Source organism: Microtus ochrogaster, chromosome 22 (genome assembly GCF_000317375.1).
Source record: "Microtus ochrogaster isolate Prairie Vole_2 chromosome 22, MicOch1.0, whole genome shotgun sequence".
Taxonomy (NCBI): Eukaryota; Metazoa; Chordata; class Mammalia; order Rodentia; family Cricetidae; genus Microtus; species Microtus ochrogaster.
In genome coordinates this window covers 15,012,117-15,031,475 of record NC_022023.1, presented here as the reverse complement: position 1 = coordinate 15,031,475, position 19,359 = coordinate 15,012,117, and the positions used below count along the sequence as shown (strand labels likewise).

The following is a 19,359-nucleotide window of genomic DNA, read 5'->3' as shown; positions in this document are numbered from 1 at the left end:
TTTTTTTTTTTTTTTTTTTAAAGACAAAATATTCTATATTTCTCTCATGCGGGCCCTGTCTTTCTGTATACATACATATATATGTGACATGGAAGCTGGAGAGCTGTTTGAAGGTGGGAAGGGGAACAGCAGAATTGGGACAGGTTAGGAAGGGGTGATAAATATGAACAGGGTTCAATGATGCATGATAAAAGTCCCAATGAAAAAAATTTAAATGAATGAAAATACAGTGAAACCTATATTTTATACACTGAAAAATTAATTTTAAAGCTTGGGGTGGAGAAGACTGCATGAGGGCTGGAGAGATGGCTCAGTGCTTAAAAGCACTGACTGCTGCCTGGAGACCTGCGTTCAATTCCCAGCTCCCACATACGGCTCACAACCATCTGTAATGAGATTATGGGTGCCTTCACAGCTGTCACAGGCACTTCACAAAGTGGTGCACAGACAAATAAAATTACAAAAAGAACCGTGAGGACTGTGGAGATGGCTCAGAGGGACTAAGAATGCTTGCTGCCCAGCCTGAGAATCTAAGTTTGATCTCTGGAACCCATGTATAGAAAGAAAGAACCAGCTCTACAAAGTTGTCTCCTGATCTCCATGTGCACATTGTTACACACACACACACACACACACACGGTAATATAATTAATAGACAGCTTTTGTAAAAGGTGCACTATATTCATAAGTAAACTGCTGAGTGCATGTTTTTCATTCCATAAATAAGAGGTAAAGATGCTGCTGTGGAAAGGAGTGAAAGAAAAGGTTGGGATTGGTGTTCTAGCGATATGGCTGAGTGGCAAGGAAAAGAATGTGGCTTGAAGGCAAGAGTGTGGGCTGGAAGAGGGCAGTGGATAGTACTGTGTTCTATTGTGTTTATGTTAACTCACACTAAATTCAGTTGTTGCTTTTTAGGTAGGATGATGTATTAGCATATTTGAAATAATACATATTAACCAAAGCAATGGATTATTTTGTATCTGTGTCATTGTCTTATTTGTCAAGTGTGTGTAGGCTATTTGTAAAGTCTTTAGAAACAGGTCAGAAAGCTATTTTAGAATACTGTAAAACAGCATTCTGAGTATTTTGCCAGAGTGTTCTAGCATGACTCAGTTTCATGTAGTACGTAAGTTGGCGTGATGCCTTACTGTCCAGGCTCCCCACCATTCTCTATCCTGATAAGATCCTATTCATGAGGTCCTACTGAAGCTTGGTCTGGTGCTCCAAACACCCTCCAGCAGGCCTGTTCTAAGGGAACCTACTCTTCTATAACTCGGCGTCGCATCTTACTGTCTCAGAATTACCAACTTGATGCAATATGGTGGTTCTGGTCTGTGGTTTTAGACTGCTTTTATGTTAGTACATTATTTATTCTTGTACTAAAAGGCACTTTTAAAAGGAAGTAAATTTCTTAGTATAGAAAAATAGCACAATTTTAAAATGCATTTAGAGGAATATTTCAGAAATAAGATCAAAGGTTGTGAGAATAATAGGAGCAAAAAGCTTCAAATTGTGCTTGTATTCCCCACCCCCTCCCACCCTTATTGCAGACAAGATAGACCTGCACGAGTCGGAGATGCAGAATGGCGGTTGTTATTAACAATGAGCATTTACGTGCCCTTTGGAGAGAGGGAGTCAATCCAGGGACAAAGAATTGAATTTTCTCCTTGGTTCTGATGTCTTCTTCTGTTTCTGTCCTTTTAGCCCCCTGTGTTCCAGAGTGGGCCCAGCAGGAGCTTAGTCGCACCAGCCCCTGGAGTCCAGCTCTTATGGAAAAGTGGTTTCCTTTCTCTAACGTCAGTGGTGCCACTTCAGACTTGATGGAATCATTTTGGTAAAGCTTTATACATCTTTTTGAATATTGATTATTAAAGTCAACAGTCAGATGTGAACAGGCTTGTCATAAGGGAGCTTACCCGTAAATTAACTCAGTGTCATGTTTTACTATTGCAGATTTGCCAACTTGATGCAGTATGGTGGCTCTCTGCATTTTGCATTACTATATTATTTTCTTGTACTAAAAGGCACTTTTTAAATGAAGTAAATTTCTGAGAATAGAAAAATAGGTTAATTTTTAAATGTGTTTAGAGTAATATTTCAGTCAAATATAAATACATAGTATACAAACACATTTATCTCCTTTAATCACTGTTATATTGCTATGAAGAGACACTGTGACCAAAGCAACTTATAAAAGAGGGATTTAATTAGGTGTTTGCTTTCAGTTTCAGAGGGCTAGTCCATGACTCTCATGGTGGGGCGTATGGCAACGGGCAGACAGACATGGTTTGGAGCAGTAGCTGAGAGCTTACATCTGATAAGTTGGAGGCAGGTCAAGAGAGAGACAAGACCTGGTGTGGGCTTTTAAAGCCCAGTCACACACCTTTTCCTACAAGGCTACCCCTCCTAATCCTTAATAGTCTACCAACTGAGGACCAATCAAATGTGAGTGCGTCTATGAGGCCATTCTCATGTAAACACCACACTGTTTATCTGTATAAATATATGGCAGCAGGAAACATTTAGAACTACATACCAATGAAAGCAGAAATTAAGCAAACTTGAGTTGCTGAGATGGTTCAGTAACTAAAGCTGCCAAGCCTGATGATTTGAGTTTCATCCTAAGAACCAAATGGTGGAAGAAGGGGTAACTTCTGCAAGTTATCCTCTGACCTTTACATATGCACCATGGCACGTGTGTTTCTTCTGCTGCCTGTGACTCTCGATGTAGAGAGTCTTAGCTACCATGTCTGTCTATGTGCACCTTTATTCCTCATCATGATAAAATGGACTAAACCTCTGAAACTGTAATCCAGCCCCAACTAAATGCTTTCTTTTATAAGAGGTGCTATGGTCATAGTGTCTCTTCACAGCAATAGAACACTGACTAAGAAACATAGGCTTCACTGACTAAATTTCTAAAGACAAATTTAAGAACCAGTTAATAAGAATCAAGTATAAGAAGGGATAAAGAATCAGTATTGCCAGGCGGTAGTGGTGCACGCCTTTAATCCAGCACTCAGGAGGCAGAGACGTGTGGATCTCTGAACGGATCAAGGCCAGCCTAGTCTATAAGAAACCCTGTCACAACGAACCAACAAACAAACAAACAAAATCCAAGATCAAAATAAAAGTTCCTCCTCTCATGACATGCAGATTTTCTGTAAAACTTTAGTACATGAGGCAGTGTGGCATTAGTGCACAAATAAACCAAAACAGAAGAGAACCTGGAAAGTGACTGCTATATGTGGCAGATAACAAACAAGGTGGCATTGAGAGCCAGCAGAGAAGATAGCCAAAATATCAAATCAGATTTTAATCATTCAGAAAACACAACAGTAAATTAAAAAAAATATGGAAAGCACTTTAAAATTATTAGAGTGGTAAAACCCAGGATAAATTCTATCTAGGTGTGTATGTCTGCATATAGATATGTCACATGAGTGAAGGTAACCTAGGGGGCCATAGTTGTCCCCTGAAATTGGAGATAGAGATGGTTTGATAGAGATGTGGGAATTGAAACTGGGTCCTGTGAAAGAACAGCACATTCTTAACCACCGAGCCATCTCTCTAACCCTCATATACTTTTGATAAAACTTGTAAAGATGAATAACTAGATATATTTATATGCAAATGAAAAATATGTTGAATAAGAGCAATTGCAAAAAAAAAAATGACATCGCCGGGCGGTGGTGGCGCACGCCTTTAATCCCAGCACTCGGGAGGCAGAGGCAGGTGGATCTCTGTGAGTTCGAGACCAGCCTGGTCTACAAGAGCTAGTTCCAGGACAGGCTCCAAAACCACAGAGAAACCCTGTCTCGAAAAAACCAAAAAAAAAAATGACATCATTTTTATAAAATTTACAACGTAGAAAGTAGAGATCATTCTGGGTAGTGAGAAAAGATGGACTGTGACTTTAACTGTGTCTGCAATGCTCAATTTCTTTTAACAGTCTGGAACAGGTGCAACTATTAACAAGAATTTAATCTCTAACTTTTTTTTTTTTTTTTTTTTTTTTGGTTTTTCGAGACAGGGTTTCTCTGTAGCTTTGGAGCACGTCCTGGAATTCGCTCTGTAGACCAGGCTCGTCTCGAACTCACAAAGATCCACCTGTCTCTGCCTCCCTAGTGCTGGGATTAAAGGCGTGTGCCACCACCACCTGGCTATCTCTAATCTTGATGCTAGGTTCATTCTTAACTTTTTCTACTGTTTTCTTTGTTTTTCTGGTTAAAAAGTTCATATTTCCAAATTAACAGCAAAATTTTAGAAAGAGAAAAAGGGGGAGACAGGTCTTTACCTTCCAGCTCTCATGGGACAGTCAGTCTGCTGAAGAATAGCATGCGTGTATGAAGTTGATAGCCCTGTACCTGTTCTGATTCTGGTGGTTTGGAAAGTTAGAATTTGTCTTTATACTATGTATCTTGTCTTATAGGTTATTACAGGCCGCCTCATCTGATAATGAAGAATCCTCCAAAGCTGAAAGTGAGCTAACTCGCTGCCTCTCTGAACTCTACCAGAGAAAATCTCATGAAGAATCGACTGAAGTTAATCAAGACTGCGGCAAAAAGAAACGTATGCTTTTAGAAAGCCTGTTTCTTGAGGCAGTCTTTTTTCCTTTTGAGACTATATTTAAAACTATTATACTTTCTAAAAAAGAAATAAAAAGTTGATTAAGATTGAAATGGTAACTAAAGGCAAATTTTTATATTTCAAATTTGAAAGTATTAATTCAGTTTAGATTAAATCACTAATGTTCTTGCTAATGAATTGAACATCCTCATTTTTATTAAAATAGAAATATGAATACAGCTTTTTTACTCCCTATTTACAAATATTTGCTCATGAGTTACTTTGCCTCTCTAAACCCCATGCTAAGGGCATGAACCTAGGGCATCAGGCATGCTAGGCAGTGCTTTCCTCTAGAGCTACATCCCCACATGACTTTGCCTTTTTGTATTTATTTATTATGTATACAATATTCTGTCTGTGTGTATGTCTGCAGGCCAGAAGAGGGCACCAGACCTCATTACAGATGGTGTGAGCCACCATGTGGTTGTCGGGAATTGAACTCAGGACCTTTGGAAGAGCAGACAATGCTCTTAACCACTGAACCATCTCTCCAGCCCCCTGGCTTTGCCTTTTTAATCATTCTGCTTCGCTCATGTTGTTGACTATGTAGATTGTTTTCAATTTCTGTCATTACAAATAATACTCTAGTGTACACACACACACACACATATCATGCAGAAATTCTGAGTTTCCAGGAGTGAGTTGTCAGTGTTAAAGAATAAGAAAATTGGCTTTTGATGCAGATTGCTAAATCGTGCTTGAGAAAAGGCATCTACTTGCCTAGCATGCCTGAGCTATAGGCTCCATCCTTAGCACTATCAGAAAGAAAAGTCTCACCACCACTATCTCTTGAGCAACATCAAACTGAAGCATGCTTGGTATTTGCTTTGAGTAAAATCATTGAGATGGTTCAAGAGAGATGGCTGAGTAGTTAAGAGCACTTTTTTCTTTTGTAGAGGACCCAGGATTAGTTTCCAGTACCCCGTGGCAGCTCACAACCATCTGTGATTCCAGTTTTAAGGAATCCAGTGGTCTCTTCTGATCTCCCTGGGTACTAGAAACGCACACATACACAGGCAAAAGCATTATATACACTGATGTAGGCAAATGCTTATGCATGAAAATAAAATAATCTTAAAAAATGACTGAGTTATTTAGTCCCTAAACTTCAGTAAAAAGAACCTGTTTATATTACAGGAAGAAGCAGATAAAAGAACTACCTAGTTCAGATAATTTCTGAGGGGAGCTATTTCTTTCATATATGTATGTATACATACATTCATACACACACACACACAGCATAATATAGTTCTTGATTCCATAGAGGTAAAAGTTGACTTTTCTTCCATGCTGATGTTTTGGCAGGCGGTATCCCTCGAACTCCAGTGAGACAGAAGATGAATACCATGTCCCGCTCCTTGAAGATGCTGAATGTGGCGAGGCTAAATGTGAAGGCTCAGAAGTTACACCCAGATGGTAGTCCAGACATTGCTCTGGAGAAAGGCCTCCAAAAGACAGCTGTCGGGAAAACAGGAGAGAAATTGGAAGATAGAGGAAGAACATTAAGAAGTTCTAAACTTAAGGGTATTCATTCATTCATTCATTCTAGAGCGTTCGGTGTCTGTGTTGTTATATAAGAGAGCCAGAAGCTGGGGAGTCCAGCCCAGTTGATAGAGTGCTTGCCTAGCATTCATGGAATCCTTTGGTTTGATTCCCCACATAAAACTTGAGCGTGATGGTGCACACATATAATCTCAGCACTGGGAGGTAGAGGCAGGAGGATCAAAAGTTCGGTGTCATCTGTGTAATGAGTTAATGAGTTTGAGGGCAGCTGAGCTATATGAAACCTCTTTTAAATAAATATACAAATAAATAAAATGAAATAGGTGAGGGGGTGGGACATTGAGATAATTTGGGGAAATGAAAACCAGATAAGGACAGCCTTGGTTGTCCTTTAGGAGCCATCCACCCTTTTAAAATTTGTATTTAATTAATTTATTTTATTGACTTAGGGTCTCATATAGCTGAAGCTATCTTCAAGCTCTCTGTGTAGCTGAACCTGGCCTTAAACTCCTGATCCTCCTGCAACCACCTCCACAGTGCTAGAACCACAGGCATTTGCCACTATACCCAGCAATCTTTTTTTTTTTTTTGAGATAGGTAGGGTCTTTCATTGACCTGAAGCTTGCTGAGAGGCTGGGCTAGCCTGGCTAGTAAGCTATAAGGATTTATCTGTCTCCATCCCACCAGCACTGGGATTATAAGCATGGTCCACCACATTTGTCTTTTAAAACAATGATGCTGGGAGATCAGGTTCTCATCCTTACAACTGAGCTGTGGCCCTCAGGTGGCCATATTGTTTAATTTTAAATAATTTTTGTAACATTTTCATTTATATTGTATGTTATGGTGTATATACATGGTGTGTGCGTGTTGCAGTGTACATGGAAGTCAGAGGACAGTTAGTGGGAGCTTGTCCTTTCCATCCACAATGTGAGTTTGATCCTAGAGGTCAAACTCAGGCCATCAGTCTTGGCAGCAAGACTGTTTAACTATTGATCCCTCTTACTAGCCTTTATTATTTTTTTTAAGAAGTCTTTGCATATTTTGGATAATGAACCTTTATCAGATGTCCTTTGCAGATATTTTCTTCAAATCTATAACTTACCTTTTACACTCTCATCAGTATGTTGGTAGAACATTTCATTTATTTAGCTTTTCTTCTCATGTAGCCTAGGCTAACCTCAAGCCCACTATGTGTCTGAGTCTTGCCTTGATTTTCTGTTTTTCCTTCCTTTTAGATATTCCTTTTTTTTGCAGGTTAAAAATGATTAATGATGTGTGTGAGTTTATAAAGATTTATTTATGTTTATGAGTTAACCTGCATTTATGTATTTGTACCACATGTGTGACTGGTATCTGCAGAGGTCAAAGGAGGGCTTCACATCACCTAGAACTGGAGTTACAGGGAGTTGTGAGCCACCAGATGGGTGCTAGGCACCTAACCCAGGTTCTCTGCAAGAGCATCAAGTGCTTTTAACACTGAGCCTTATCTACTAATCCCTGCTAATGTAGTTTTAGTTTCAAATTCCGCTCATAAATTGCTAATATTTAGGGAAGTGGCAGGCTTTTGTAGGTTAGCTTTTTTTTAAAATACAACTTTTTTATAATCCCCCATTAATTCCAGGAGCTGTCTTATTAGTTCTTTCAGATTTCCTGTGTAGAAAATCTTGTCATCAATGAACAAAGACATTTTTAAAATTTTTTTTCTTGTTCTTAATTTTTATTCTATATATTTACAAAGCCTTAGACATAATTACTAATCTCTCTTCTTCCTCAGCCTTGGCACTAGTGATGTTTTGAATGAGATATCCTTTTTTGTTGGCCTGTGCTAGGCACTGTGGGGTGTTTAACATTATTACTAGCATCTATACACTTTATGCTAATAATCCCTAGTGTCTGCCATGGCAATCCAGACCAGACATAGTTAGATTTTTCCTGGGAGACAAAAGTCTCTCTTCCCAATTGATAAACCCTTTAAATGATACAGAGTTGATCAGAGTATGATAACCAAATGTTGTTTTTTGTTTTTTCACAGACTTTAAAACTGAAGAGGATCTAATGTCTTACATACATGAAAACTACCACAAGACTGTGGCCACAGGAGAAACCACATTGTATTCATGTGCTCAAAATATGGTCTCAACCATTAAAGTGTTCCTAAAGTCAAAGGACGTCAAGGAAGTAGAAGTAAGGACGTATGGATGATGCTTTCATCAACGTAGTTGATAGTTTAGTGCATGTACCTTGAAGAATTTCCATTATGCTTACATGACTGAAAAATTATTAGGCTGGAAAGCTGGCTCAGTGGTTAAAAGCACTGACTGATCTTCCAGAGGAACAAGTTCAATTCCCAGCTGCATGGTGGCTTCCATTTGTAACTCTGATCTGATTCCCTCTTCTGGCCTCTTTGGGTACTGCATGCATATGGTGCGCAGATGTATAGTCAGCCCAAACACCCATACTTGTAAAATAAAATAAAGATAATTTTCTTAAATGATGAGTAAAGGGTTGTATATAATTCTAGATTTTGAAATGTGAGCTTGATAAAATGGAGAGTGGACTTTTGTCCTAATGAAAGTGCTATAATTTGTGTGTGTGTGTTTGCTACATGAATTAAACTAATGGGTTTAACCCTAGCTGCTCTTCAGAATCAATTTGTTGTTGTTTCGATTTATTATTATTGATTATTGTTTATATTTGATGTATATGGGTGTTTTGTCTGCACATATGTCTGTACACATGTGCATTGGGGCCCCTGGAACTGAAGCTACAGACATTTGTGAGCTGCTGTGTGGGCACTGGGAATCAGACCTGCATTTTCTGGAAGAACAGTCACTGCTCTTAATCAATGCGCTATCTTTTCAGGCCTGCTGTTTTGTTTTTAATGCTGGTGTCTAGTCCTTTCAGACAGACTAACTCCAGGTCTCTTTGTATTAGGACTTGGGCATCTATTTGTTTTTTTTTTAAAAAAAAAAAAAACCTCTGTACGTAACTTTAGCAGTGCTGTAAACCACTGTTTTAGAATACCTTATTCTTTTTTAATTAAGTGGTTATCGCTGGGTGTGATGACCCACTCCTTTAATTTCTGCACTTTGGAGGTAGAAGGATCCAGTGAGTTCCAGGCCAGCCTGGTCTACATGATAAGTTCTAGGATAACCAGGGCTACATAGAGAAACCCTCTCAAAGAAAAAAGTGTGTGTGTGTGTTTGTGTGTGTGTGTAGTATAAACATGTGAGTGCTATGTGTTCAGAGTCCAGAAGAGAATATCAGATCCTCTAGAGCTAAAGGTACAATACAGATGGTTGTGAGCAGTCCAGCATAGGTACTGGGAATCATCTGTACCAGCAGTTTGTGCTCTTAACCTTAGCTGTTGAATGTCTGTAGCTCAGGGAACCTTCCTTTAATAGTTGAAATCTAAAGGCTTGCTGTGTCTACTTGGGTACACATAGATTTTTTTTGGTTTGGTTGGTTTTTTGTTTTGTTTTGTTTTTTTTTGGACCTGCATTCCCTTGACATCAAAGGAAAACATTCATTCCAGTGGTTTTCATTCAGATGAAAAAACAGTCAACTGCAGCAAACTAGAAATGAGTAACATTTAATATAAAAATTTTGTATTTGCAGGTGGTTTGCCTGAATCATATGAACAACAGCCTCTTAAAAACCAGCAAAACTCTCCGACAGAATCATGGGGGAAAACTGGATAAAGAAGACAAAGTCAGAGAGTAAGCAACCACTTTGTTCAATTTTACTACTACTCCAAAACAGAGTTCTCAGGTTAGCTTGGGACAGTTTAACGTTGTCAGCTACTCAAGCATGCTTTTGTTAGTAATCTTTATGATGTTCTGAGGGGCAGTTTGGGTCACCTGTTACCTAACAGCTATACCAGTGTTTAGAGAAAGCACTGGATTCTTATTGGATTTAGTCTTCCTTTCCTTTTTTTTTTCTTTCTTTTCTTCACTTTTTTTTTTTTTTTTTTTTAAAGAAAGACTGTATCATGGAGCCCGGCCTGGCCTCAAACTTGCTGTGTAGCTGAGGCCGGCCTTGAACTCCTCATTCTCCTTACAAGTATTGAGGTTGCAGGTGTACATCACCATGCCCAGTTTATGTAGTGCTGGAAATCAGATACAAGGCCTCAGGCATGCTAGGCAAGCACTTCACCAACTGAGCTACACTCCAGGTTTCCCCACCCACTTACTGCTCCCCCCCCCCCTTTTTTTTTTTAGTACCGGAGATTGAGTCCATGGCTCGGTGGTATATGCTAGGCTTCTGCTTTGACACTGAGCTGCCTTCCCTGTTCTTGGTCATTGCTTCTTATGTAAATAGATCTTTGCTTAGAGAAAGAGTTTCCAGTAAGCGACAGTCAAAGGAGATGTGACCAAATATTTTGTTTCTTCCAGGTGCCAGCTTCAGGTGTTTCTTCGTCTGGAGCTGTGTCAGCAGTGCCCCTCAATCCTGGAAAGTACAGATGAGGTGGAACAAGTAGTGGAGGAGGTGAGTCCACGGCTGCTGCCCTGAGAGCACGTGCCCGTGCTTTCTGCTTCCCAGCAGAGGCTATGGGAATTTTCTGCAACCTCTTCCAGGTGACGGATTTGCTGCGCATGGTGTGTCTCACTAAGGACTCAGCATACCTGTCAGAGTTCCTGGAGGAGATTTTGAGACTGTAAGTTTGATTACTGGCTTAGTTTAAAATTGTTACTGAGGACTCCTCATGGTGCTGTCTTAGAATTACAAGATTACAAGGGCATTTTTTTTTTTCAGACTGGGTGGAGGGATAGGGAGGATAAGATGGGAATCTGTTCTGTATCTAACCAATATACTTCACAGGTATATTGACTCCATCCCGGGGACAATTGGACAACTTTACCACAGCCTGGGGTTAAAGATTCCTCAGAAGCTGGCTGGAGTCCTTCCTACAGAATTTTTTAGTGATGATTCTATGACTCTAGAGAGTAAGTCACCACCTCCTCCATCAAGTGCTCACAGATCGGTGTCAGGCGTCACTGAGTCTGAGCAGCTGGAGGAGCTGCGGACCAGATCAGCCAAGAAGAGAAGGTATTGTTCATTTAGTGTGCTGAGTTGGTAGTTGCCCCTGTATCAGAACCACAGACAAATTTTCAGGAGTCCCTCCAAGTAGCATCTGACACTTTATGTTTTTTATTCAGGGAATGGGTGGTACTTATTTATTTATTTATTTATTTATTTATTTATTTTATACAAAGCCCTTTCCTGTCTACGGGGGTGTGTAAGAGCTAGGAACCTCTTCTGAAATAAGATTAAGGTTTAGCTTATTTATAACACTTCCCTTGCTGCCTGTCATTGTTATTAGCTAGCTGAATCTATAGTAGTTATTTCTCTTAATTCTGGATTTGTTATAAATACAAGATAACTAACTAGAACTCACTTAAACAATGTATTTTAGATGCTGGGTTCATGCAAGCCTCACTATATCTTTCTTTTATTTGGTATGTTTTCTATTTTTAAAAGGAAAAATGCACTAATAAGACATAAAAGCATTGCAGAGATTTCACAGACTCTTCGACAAATTGAAGTTCCCAAAGTGTCCAAGAGAGCTACGCGAAATGTAAGTGATGGCATTGATTAAGAGCTAGCAGCTCCTCTGCGGCTAGGGTTGATGTTGAAGAGGAAAGGCGGTGTTTCTCCGGGTGGGAAGATAGCTTTGGTACCTTATCTGAAATGATACTTCAGGGTTTGGATTATGGAATATTTACAATCAAAAAAAATTTTTTTTCTTAAATCTTTGGGAGTTAGAGAGATGGCTTAATGGTTAAGAGCAGTTGTTGCTCTTCCTGAGGTCCTGAATTAATTCCCAATACCCTCATTGTGACTCAGAGCCTATTGTGACTGTGCTACTATGGCATCTGCTGTCCTCCTCTGGTGTGCAGACATACATGCAGACAAAACACCCATATACATAAACAAATCTTTTGGGAAGAAAAACATTTGGATTTTAGTGCCATTCTGATTTTGGACTTTTGGATTTAGGTATATTCAACTGATGTTGAATATTTCTGTGAACATGTATGAAACTATAACCAAAGGAATAAAGAAATATAAATTTAAAAACCAACAACAAAAGCAACAAAATAAGGGCTAGGGTGATAGTTGAGTTAGTACTTGCAGCCTGAATTCAGTCTTCAGAACTGCTGTGGACATACACAAACACGGAAACGTGCACGCGCACACACACACACACACACACACACACACACACACACACGGACGGACGGACGGACGGACAGACGGGGGTAGAGGGAGATAGAAGCTCAATAAACTTCTTGCTTTAACATGAGAACCTGAATTTGATCTGTAGAACCCATGTTGAAAAAATACATCCAGGGCTGGAGATATGGCTCGGTGGTTAAGAGCACTGGCTGCTCTTCCAGAGGTCCTGAGTTCAATTCCAAGCAACCACATGGTGGCTCACAACCATCTGTAATGATATCTGGCACCCCCTTCTGGCATGCAGGCATACATGGAAGCAGAATGTTGTATACATAATAAATAAATAAATCTTAAAAAAAAAAAAGAAACCATGTCTTGAAAAGCCAAAAAAGAAAAAAATAATAGGACTAGAGAGATGGCTCAGTGGTTAAGCAAACATGAAGAAGATCTGAGTTAGTTCACAAATCCCTGGGTCTGCTAGACAGCTAGCCTAGGCTACTTAACAAGTTTCAGGCCAGTACAAGACCCTTTTTCAACAAAATTGTGGATAGTACCTAAGAAAGGAACCCCTAAGTTGGTCTTTGGCTTCCACGTGCACACATGTGGACCTGTCACTACAGAAATACACACATCTGTGAATAAACAAACTCAAAGACAATGATAGTGATAGTAAAACAAAGAAAGCAAGGAAAAGCTAGGAGTTGGGGCTGGAAAGATGGCTTAGTTAAGAGAGCTTGCTTCTCTTCCAGAGGACTCCTTTGGTTTTCACAACCCACACTGGGAAGACTCACAGGCACCTGTAACTTCAGTGCTAGGGGATCCTGTGCCTTTTACCTCCAAGGACACCTGCACAGACACACATGCACATAACTGAAAATAATAAAAATAGGTCTTGGCCAGGCATGTGACTCACGCTTTTAATCCCAGCACATGGGAAATAGAAGTAGGTGGATCTCTGTGAGTTCAAGGACAGCCAGGGCTGTTATACAGAGAAACCCTGTCTCAAAAAGCCTAAGACTAAATGAATGAACGAACGAATGGATAAATAAATAAGTCTTTTTAAAAAATTAAGCAAGAATAAATTCAAAGTCTTTAATGTACATAACAAAACTTATAAAACAACAGTGAAAATGTTATTGAAAAATAATATGATTGTAATAGGTGTTTGATTATCTCCCAGAATCAATGTGTTACATTTCATTTCAGTAGTAGTATGGGGGTGGGGGAGTAGATAAAGATGACCACTGTCATGAAGCCTGGTGGTAATTGGTTTTCCTGTGGCAGCATAATAAGGGCTTGCAGGGAAACAAAACAGTATACCTAGAATCTGCTTACTAGCTGGGATTAACGTCACGCTGAGGAAAGACAGGAGAATAAAGATGCCGTGAAGCTTAGGAACACGAACTGTTTGAGAAGAGGGCAGGTCTGAGAACTTGCTTCTGAAGCATCCGCTACGGCAGTGGTTGTTCATTTCTAAACTGCCCTTAGCGTGGTTTACTCTTTCTAGCATTTTTTTGAAATTTTTATTTTATATTGTCCAAGACAGCCATGACTGGACCCAGTGCTCAGGAGGCAGAGGCAGATGGATCACTGAATTCGAGGCTGGTCTGGCCTACCTAATGAGTCTCAGGCCAGCCAAGGCTACATAGTGTGACCCTGCTTCTGAAAATAAACAATAAAAAATATCAGAGCAGAGTTATGAAGATCAGAATTTGATATTGATTATAGAATTATTTCATGCCAGTTGGTACCATAGATAATGATAGCTGTTGATCAGGCTCAGATATTAGTTTCTATTAGAATGATTGGGAAAAGTACCTCCTTGATACACTCTCCTAGTTTTTCTTTCTTTTCTCATTTCTCTTTTTAAAAGATTTTTTCACTTTGTCTGTATTTTATTTATGTGCATATTTTAAGTGTGTGTGTGTGTGTGTGTGTGTGTGTGTGTGTGTGTTTAAATGTACCATGTAAATACCTAGTATCCATAGAAGCCAGGAAAGGTCATCAGATACCCTGAACTAGAGTGGCACTGTGGGTAATGAGAACCAAACCTGAGTCCTCTGCAAGAGCAGCTATTGCTCTTAACCACTGAGCCAAAACTCCAGCCTCAGTTTTCCTTTGTAAATGGAAGAATGAGGTTAATAAACAAGGTTAATTACAGAGGGCTGATTAAAATGTTAATAATGTGTCAATACAGAAAAAGTAAAAATCCTGATAGTAAATATTTAAGCCTTAGTAGGCTGTCCAGTATCTGTCATTTTGTCACATTTCTGTTAGGAAAGTGACCATGGGCAATTTGTAAACTCGCAAGCTTTGTCTTCTAAAAGTAACTAAATTATTTATTTATTTTATGTGTATGATTATTTTGCCTGCATGTCTGTCTGTACATTTGTACCTGGTGCCCAGGGAGGCCAGAAGAGGACATCGGGTCTGTGGGGACCTGGTTGCTGGGTACTGTGAATCAACCCAGGTTGTCTGGAAGAACAGTCAGTGCTCTTGACCATTGAGCCATCCATCTCTCCGGCCCATTTTGTTTCCTAAACAAGAGCTGATCCAGATTTTGTCTGTATATTTTGGTTTGCTCATTAGAGACTCTTATGTTAAAACGTGTTTTCGTAATTGTCATTTAGATCATTATAGAAGGTATTACCAACCATTGTAACTAATAAAACTATCATATTTGGTTTTTCCAGAAAGACCCTAATTATATTACTGAGAACATTTATTAAGTTTTTCTCTGGTAGTGCAGAACTGTAATCCCAGTTCTTTGAAGACTGGGGCTGATGGAATGCAAATTCAGAGCGTTCAGAATGAGTTCACAAAACTAACCCGGGCAAACCTGTCTCAAAATAGGGTATAAAAACAGGGCTAAGCCGGGCGGTGGTGGCGCACGCCTTTAATCCCAGCACTCGGGAGGCAGAGGCAGGCGGATCTCTGTGAGTTCGAGACCAGCCTGGTCTACAAGAGCTAGTTCCAGGACAGGCTCCAAAACCACAGAGAAACCCTGTCTCGAAAAAGCAAAAAAAAAAAAAAAGGAGTTCCAGGCCAACCAACAAAGAATATCTTAAAAATGGGGCTGGAGAGATGGCTCAGAGGTTAAGAGCATTGGCTGCTCTTCCAAAGGTCCTGAGTTCAATTCCCAGCAATCACATGATGGCTCACAACCATCTGTAATGGGGTCTGGTGCCCTCTTCTGGCCTGCAGGCATACACACAGATTAAAAAAAAAAAACAGGGCTAGGGGTGTAACTCGGGAGAAGAGTCCTTCCTTGTTTCAGGGTTCTGGGTTCAATCCCCAGTGCCATCAAGAAAAAAAAAGTTACACGTAATATGTGGTATTCCATTCTTCAACTATTATGAGAAATGGCACAGTTGAAACAGCAAGTAGATGGGGCTGGAGAGATGGCTTCATGGTGAAGAGCACTGGCTGCCTTGTGCAGGACCCAGGTTCAATTCCCAGCACCCACATGGTGGCTCAGAGCCATGCATAGATCAGTGCCAGACGATTCAGTGCCCTCTTCTGACCTCCCGTGGGCACATTAATGGTCCACATACAGACAATGCAGACAAAACACTCATACACACAAAGTAATAAATAAATCTTTAAAAAGAAAGAAATAAATAGGAACATTTTGAGAAAGGATTCCCTTATTAGATGCACCTGGAATTTGGAGTTTTGACTTCTTTACTAGAATACCAAACCAATAGAGGTTTGATAGAGAAAAGTTAAGAGTCCCATGTCCTAATCAATCTGTATGGCTTTCACCTTTTTAGGTCATCATTAAAAAGTTGAACAGTATCTCTTCTCTATCCAGTCTTCAAAAGTTGTAACAGCAGTTACAGTCTGTATAATCCTAGACCCTTTTCTGTGTATACCTAAAACAGACATCAGCAGTTTATGTTTGTTCATAACGGACCCACATCTACATGAACCTTAAAAATAATTTCATCCTAGCTGGGCATGTGCACATCCCTTAAACATTCCTGGTATAAGGAGCTGAAGCGTGAGGATCGTTACATGGCCAACCCCAACTACATAGAAACTCTTGTTTACAAAGAAGCAATAGACTTAAGCTGCCATACTTACTATTCTGAATTTCAGAACCCTCCCCATCACCATCTCTAAGGTGGTATACACAAGTCTCCCGTGTGTGGTTTCAAACCCTCATTGGTTGGGTGTGTGATTTCACTGTTGCTCTTTTTGTTTTGTGTGTTCACAGTGCTTCTCATTTTGGATCACTGCTCTATTGCAGAGGTGTCTCTGGAGCGTGTACTTTAGTGCATTTTTCCTTTGGATCTCTCTGAATTGCAAAGGTCAGAGAGTTTCAGGTTGAGCTTTTATCTTGAACAAATGCCTGTGTTGATCGTCCTCATTTCTCATTTCCAGGAGAATTCTCACCTTGCTTCTGCACAGCCATCACTCCCAAGGAAAGACACGGGTCAAGGTGTGTTTTGTGTTTTCAACACCTATTCACTGGATTGGCAAATTTATTTTGATTGGATGTATTTAATGTAAGTTACAGCTCTATATCAACACTGGTTTAAAAAATACATCCAAATCCTTGTTTAGGGGGAATAAGATAGTTCATATAGCCTAAATTAAAATACTGCATCATGTAAATCACTGACTTAAAATATTTTAAAATGTCGCTGGGCGGTGGTGGCGCACGCCTTTAATCCCAGCACTCGGGAGGCAGAGGCAGGTGGATCTCTGTGAGTTCGAGGCCAGCCTGGTCTACAAGAGCTAGTGCCAGGATAGGCTCCAAAGCTACAGAGAAACCCTGTCTCGGAAAAACTAAAAAAATAAAATAAAATGTCATTATCGTGGAATCCAAAATTAGGAAAAAGAAAAGAAAGAAAAAGAGTGAGGGAGGCAATGACACTGTTTTAGACAAAAGGAGTTTAACATGTTGGTCAAAGTGCACTCCGTGGTCCTGCTTGGATCTTAAGTTAATTTTCTTTTTTTCTTTTTTACAATTACAATATAATTCTATCACTTTTATCCTTCCTTTTTCACTCTCTAGTCCTGCTCATGAGTCTTCCCTTCCCTTTGGAAATCATGGCCTTTTTTTCTTTGTTATTGTTATATGTATGTGAAGTACAAACCTAAACATATAAATATACAAACTTCTCAGTCTGTTCAGTGTTGCTTATATGTCTATGATTTCAGGACTGGCCATCTAATATTAGATAACCAATTAGGGGCTTATATCTGCTGAAGACTATTTCTCTGAAGTTAATATATTTTTGTTTGTGTTTTTGTTTTGTTTTAAAATAGGCTCTTACTAGTTAGTTCTGACTGCCTGGCACTTGATATTTGAACCAGCCTGGCCTCTGGAGCCAGAGAGCTGTCTTACCTTGACTCCCTAATGCTAACAGATAGAAACATTTAATAAATCTATAAGTAAAGATACTAAATTCATTGTTTAAAAAATACTTCCCAGGAAGAAAAGTTGAAGATTAGATTAGATGATGGCTTCGCTGCTGAACTGTACCCATCATTTAAAATAAACACACCAGCTTGTATTATTTCAGTTGATAATTCTAGACAGTTCGTTGAGGAATGAATTACATTGAATAAATGATGCTGAAATAACTGTATATCCATGAACAAAAGAATGGTACGGGCCCTCTACCTCATTGGAAATTCTGTGTAAAAACTTTTGGAACCTGTAAGGTCAGTAGTTTTGAGATCCCCGAGAAGAGTGCTATCCAGGGGAATTATTTTAATACTTAGCGTTACAGAGTGGCTTCCTTAAGCAGCTCTGTGTTTGGATCCCTTGTCAATTGACACTAACATAATGCTTTTTATCTCTTTGTCTCCCGCCCCTCAATGCTCTTAGAAGTGACTAAAGTCCGAAGAAATCTCTTCAACGAGGAAATGCTTTCTCCTTCAAAGCGGGGGCTGAAGCGGGGACTGCCCCGCAGCCATTCTGTATCAGCCCTGGAGAGTCTGCACCACAAACATAACAGCTTCAAGAAGACCAAAAGTAGCACTTTTCAAGGTAACCACAAACACAGTTGGTAACAAATTTGCTGGTAACATTGTTTCTACTTTTATTCCCAAATTAGTAGTCTGAGTCTTTTGCTCTTTTCTGGATTAGTTTAGCTAACGGTTTGCTAGTTTTATTATCTTTTGGAGAAACTTGAATTTTTCTTCATTGACTTTCTAGCCTTGCTTTCTCTACTTACTTTGGCTTTAGTTTTTTGCTTTTTCTTTTTCTTTCTTAAAAATTTTTGTCATTGGTTTTGTTTTAAGACAGGGCCTCTATTTGTAGGGTGTGGGCAATAAGTTGTCTCTTTGGGCTCATCCTTCTTTGGAGTACATTAAACTTGAGCAGTTAGGTTCGTGTCTTTCATCTGATTGAGGATGTTTTTAACAATTTCTTCAGAAACATTTTCTGCCACTTTTTTTCACCTAGAATTCTCATGATACATGTGGTCACATACATGATGGTGCAGTGTACACGGGTGCCTCAGTTCTTAATTTTTACTTTTATTTTTTCTGTTTAGGCTGTTTGGTCAGGCTGTTTAATTTTGGAAGCCTTATTTTTCTGATTCACTGATTATTCTGCCTGTTAAGACGTGTGGTTGAATCCCTTTACAGTTTCTTATTGCATCTGTATTTCTTTGTTGTTAATTTGAGTCAGTTTCATTTAACCTAGGCTGGCCTCAAGCTTGTTATATTACTAAGACCTTTGATTTCTTTCTTCTCTCTTTTTTTTTTTTATCCAAATTATTTTTATCTTTTGGAAATGTTTAAATTAAAATATAATTACATCATTTTTTCTCCCTTCCAACCCCTCACTCCATTTCAGATTCATAGTCTCTTTTTTTAAAAATTATTACTGTTAAACACACACACTTAAGTAAGTATATGCATATGTATGCACATAAATATATAAATACAACTTGCGGAGTCCATTTAGTGTTGCTTGTGTATATATGAGTTTAGTGCTGAACACTTGATATTAGATAACCCCTTGATTTGTGGGGGTTATCCTCTTTGGGGGATATTCTTTTTTTTTTTTTTTTTTTTTTTTTT

At 39.2% G+C, this 19,359-nt stretch overlaps 1 protein-coding gene across 3 annotated transcripts in view; it reads left to right on the top strand.

Moving 5' to 3' along the window:
* The window catches only part of Ticrr (TOPBP1 interacting checkpoint and replication regulator), a 39,477-nt gene that overhangs the window by 9,447 nt on the left and 10,671 nt on the right, over positions 1-19,359 (top strand). For 2 of the 3 annotated variants that reach the window (XM_013350219.2, XM_005357724.1), the window contains 11 exons: positions 1,705-1,834; positions 4,433-4,572; positions 5,935-6,153; positions 8,168-8,319; positions 9,754-9,854; positions 10,530-10,623; positions 10,713-10,792; positions 10,957-11,184; positions 11,617-11,713; positions 16,702-16,759; positions 18,158-18,304. In XM_013350219.2, coding sequence (XP_013205673.1) covers positions 1,705-1,834; positions 4,433-4,572; positions 5,935-6,153; positions 8,168-8,319; positions 9,754-9,854; positions 10,530-10,623; positions 10,713-10,792; positions 10,957-11,184; positions 11,617-11,713; positions 16,702-16,759; positions 18,158-18,304 — 1,446 coding nt within the window. Of the gene's footprint in view, positions 1-1,704; positions 1,835-4,432; positions 4,573-5,934; positions 6,154-8,167; positions 8,320-9,753; positions 9,855-10,529; positions 10,624-10,712; positions 10,793-10,956; positions 11,185-11,616; positions 11,714-16,701; positions 16,760-18,157; positions 18,320-19,359 lie in introns of all 3 variants that reach the window. The other variant, XM_005357723.2, reaches the window with a different exon arrangement.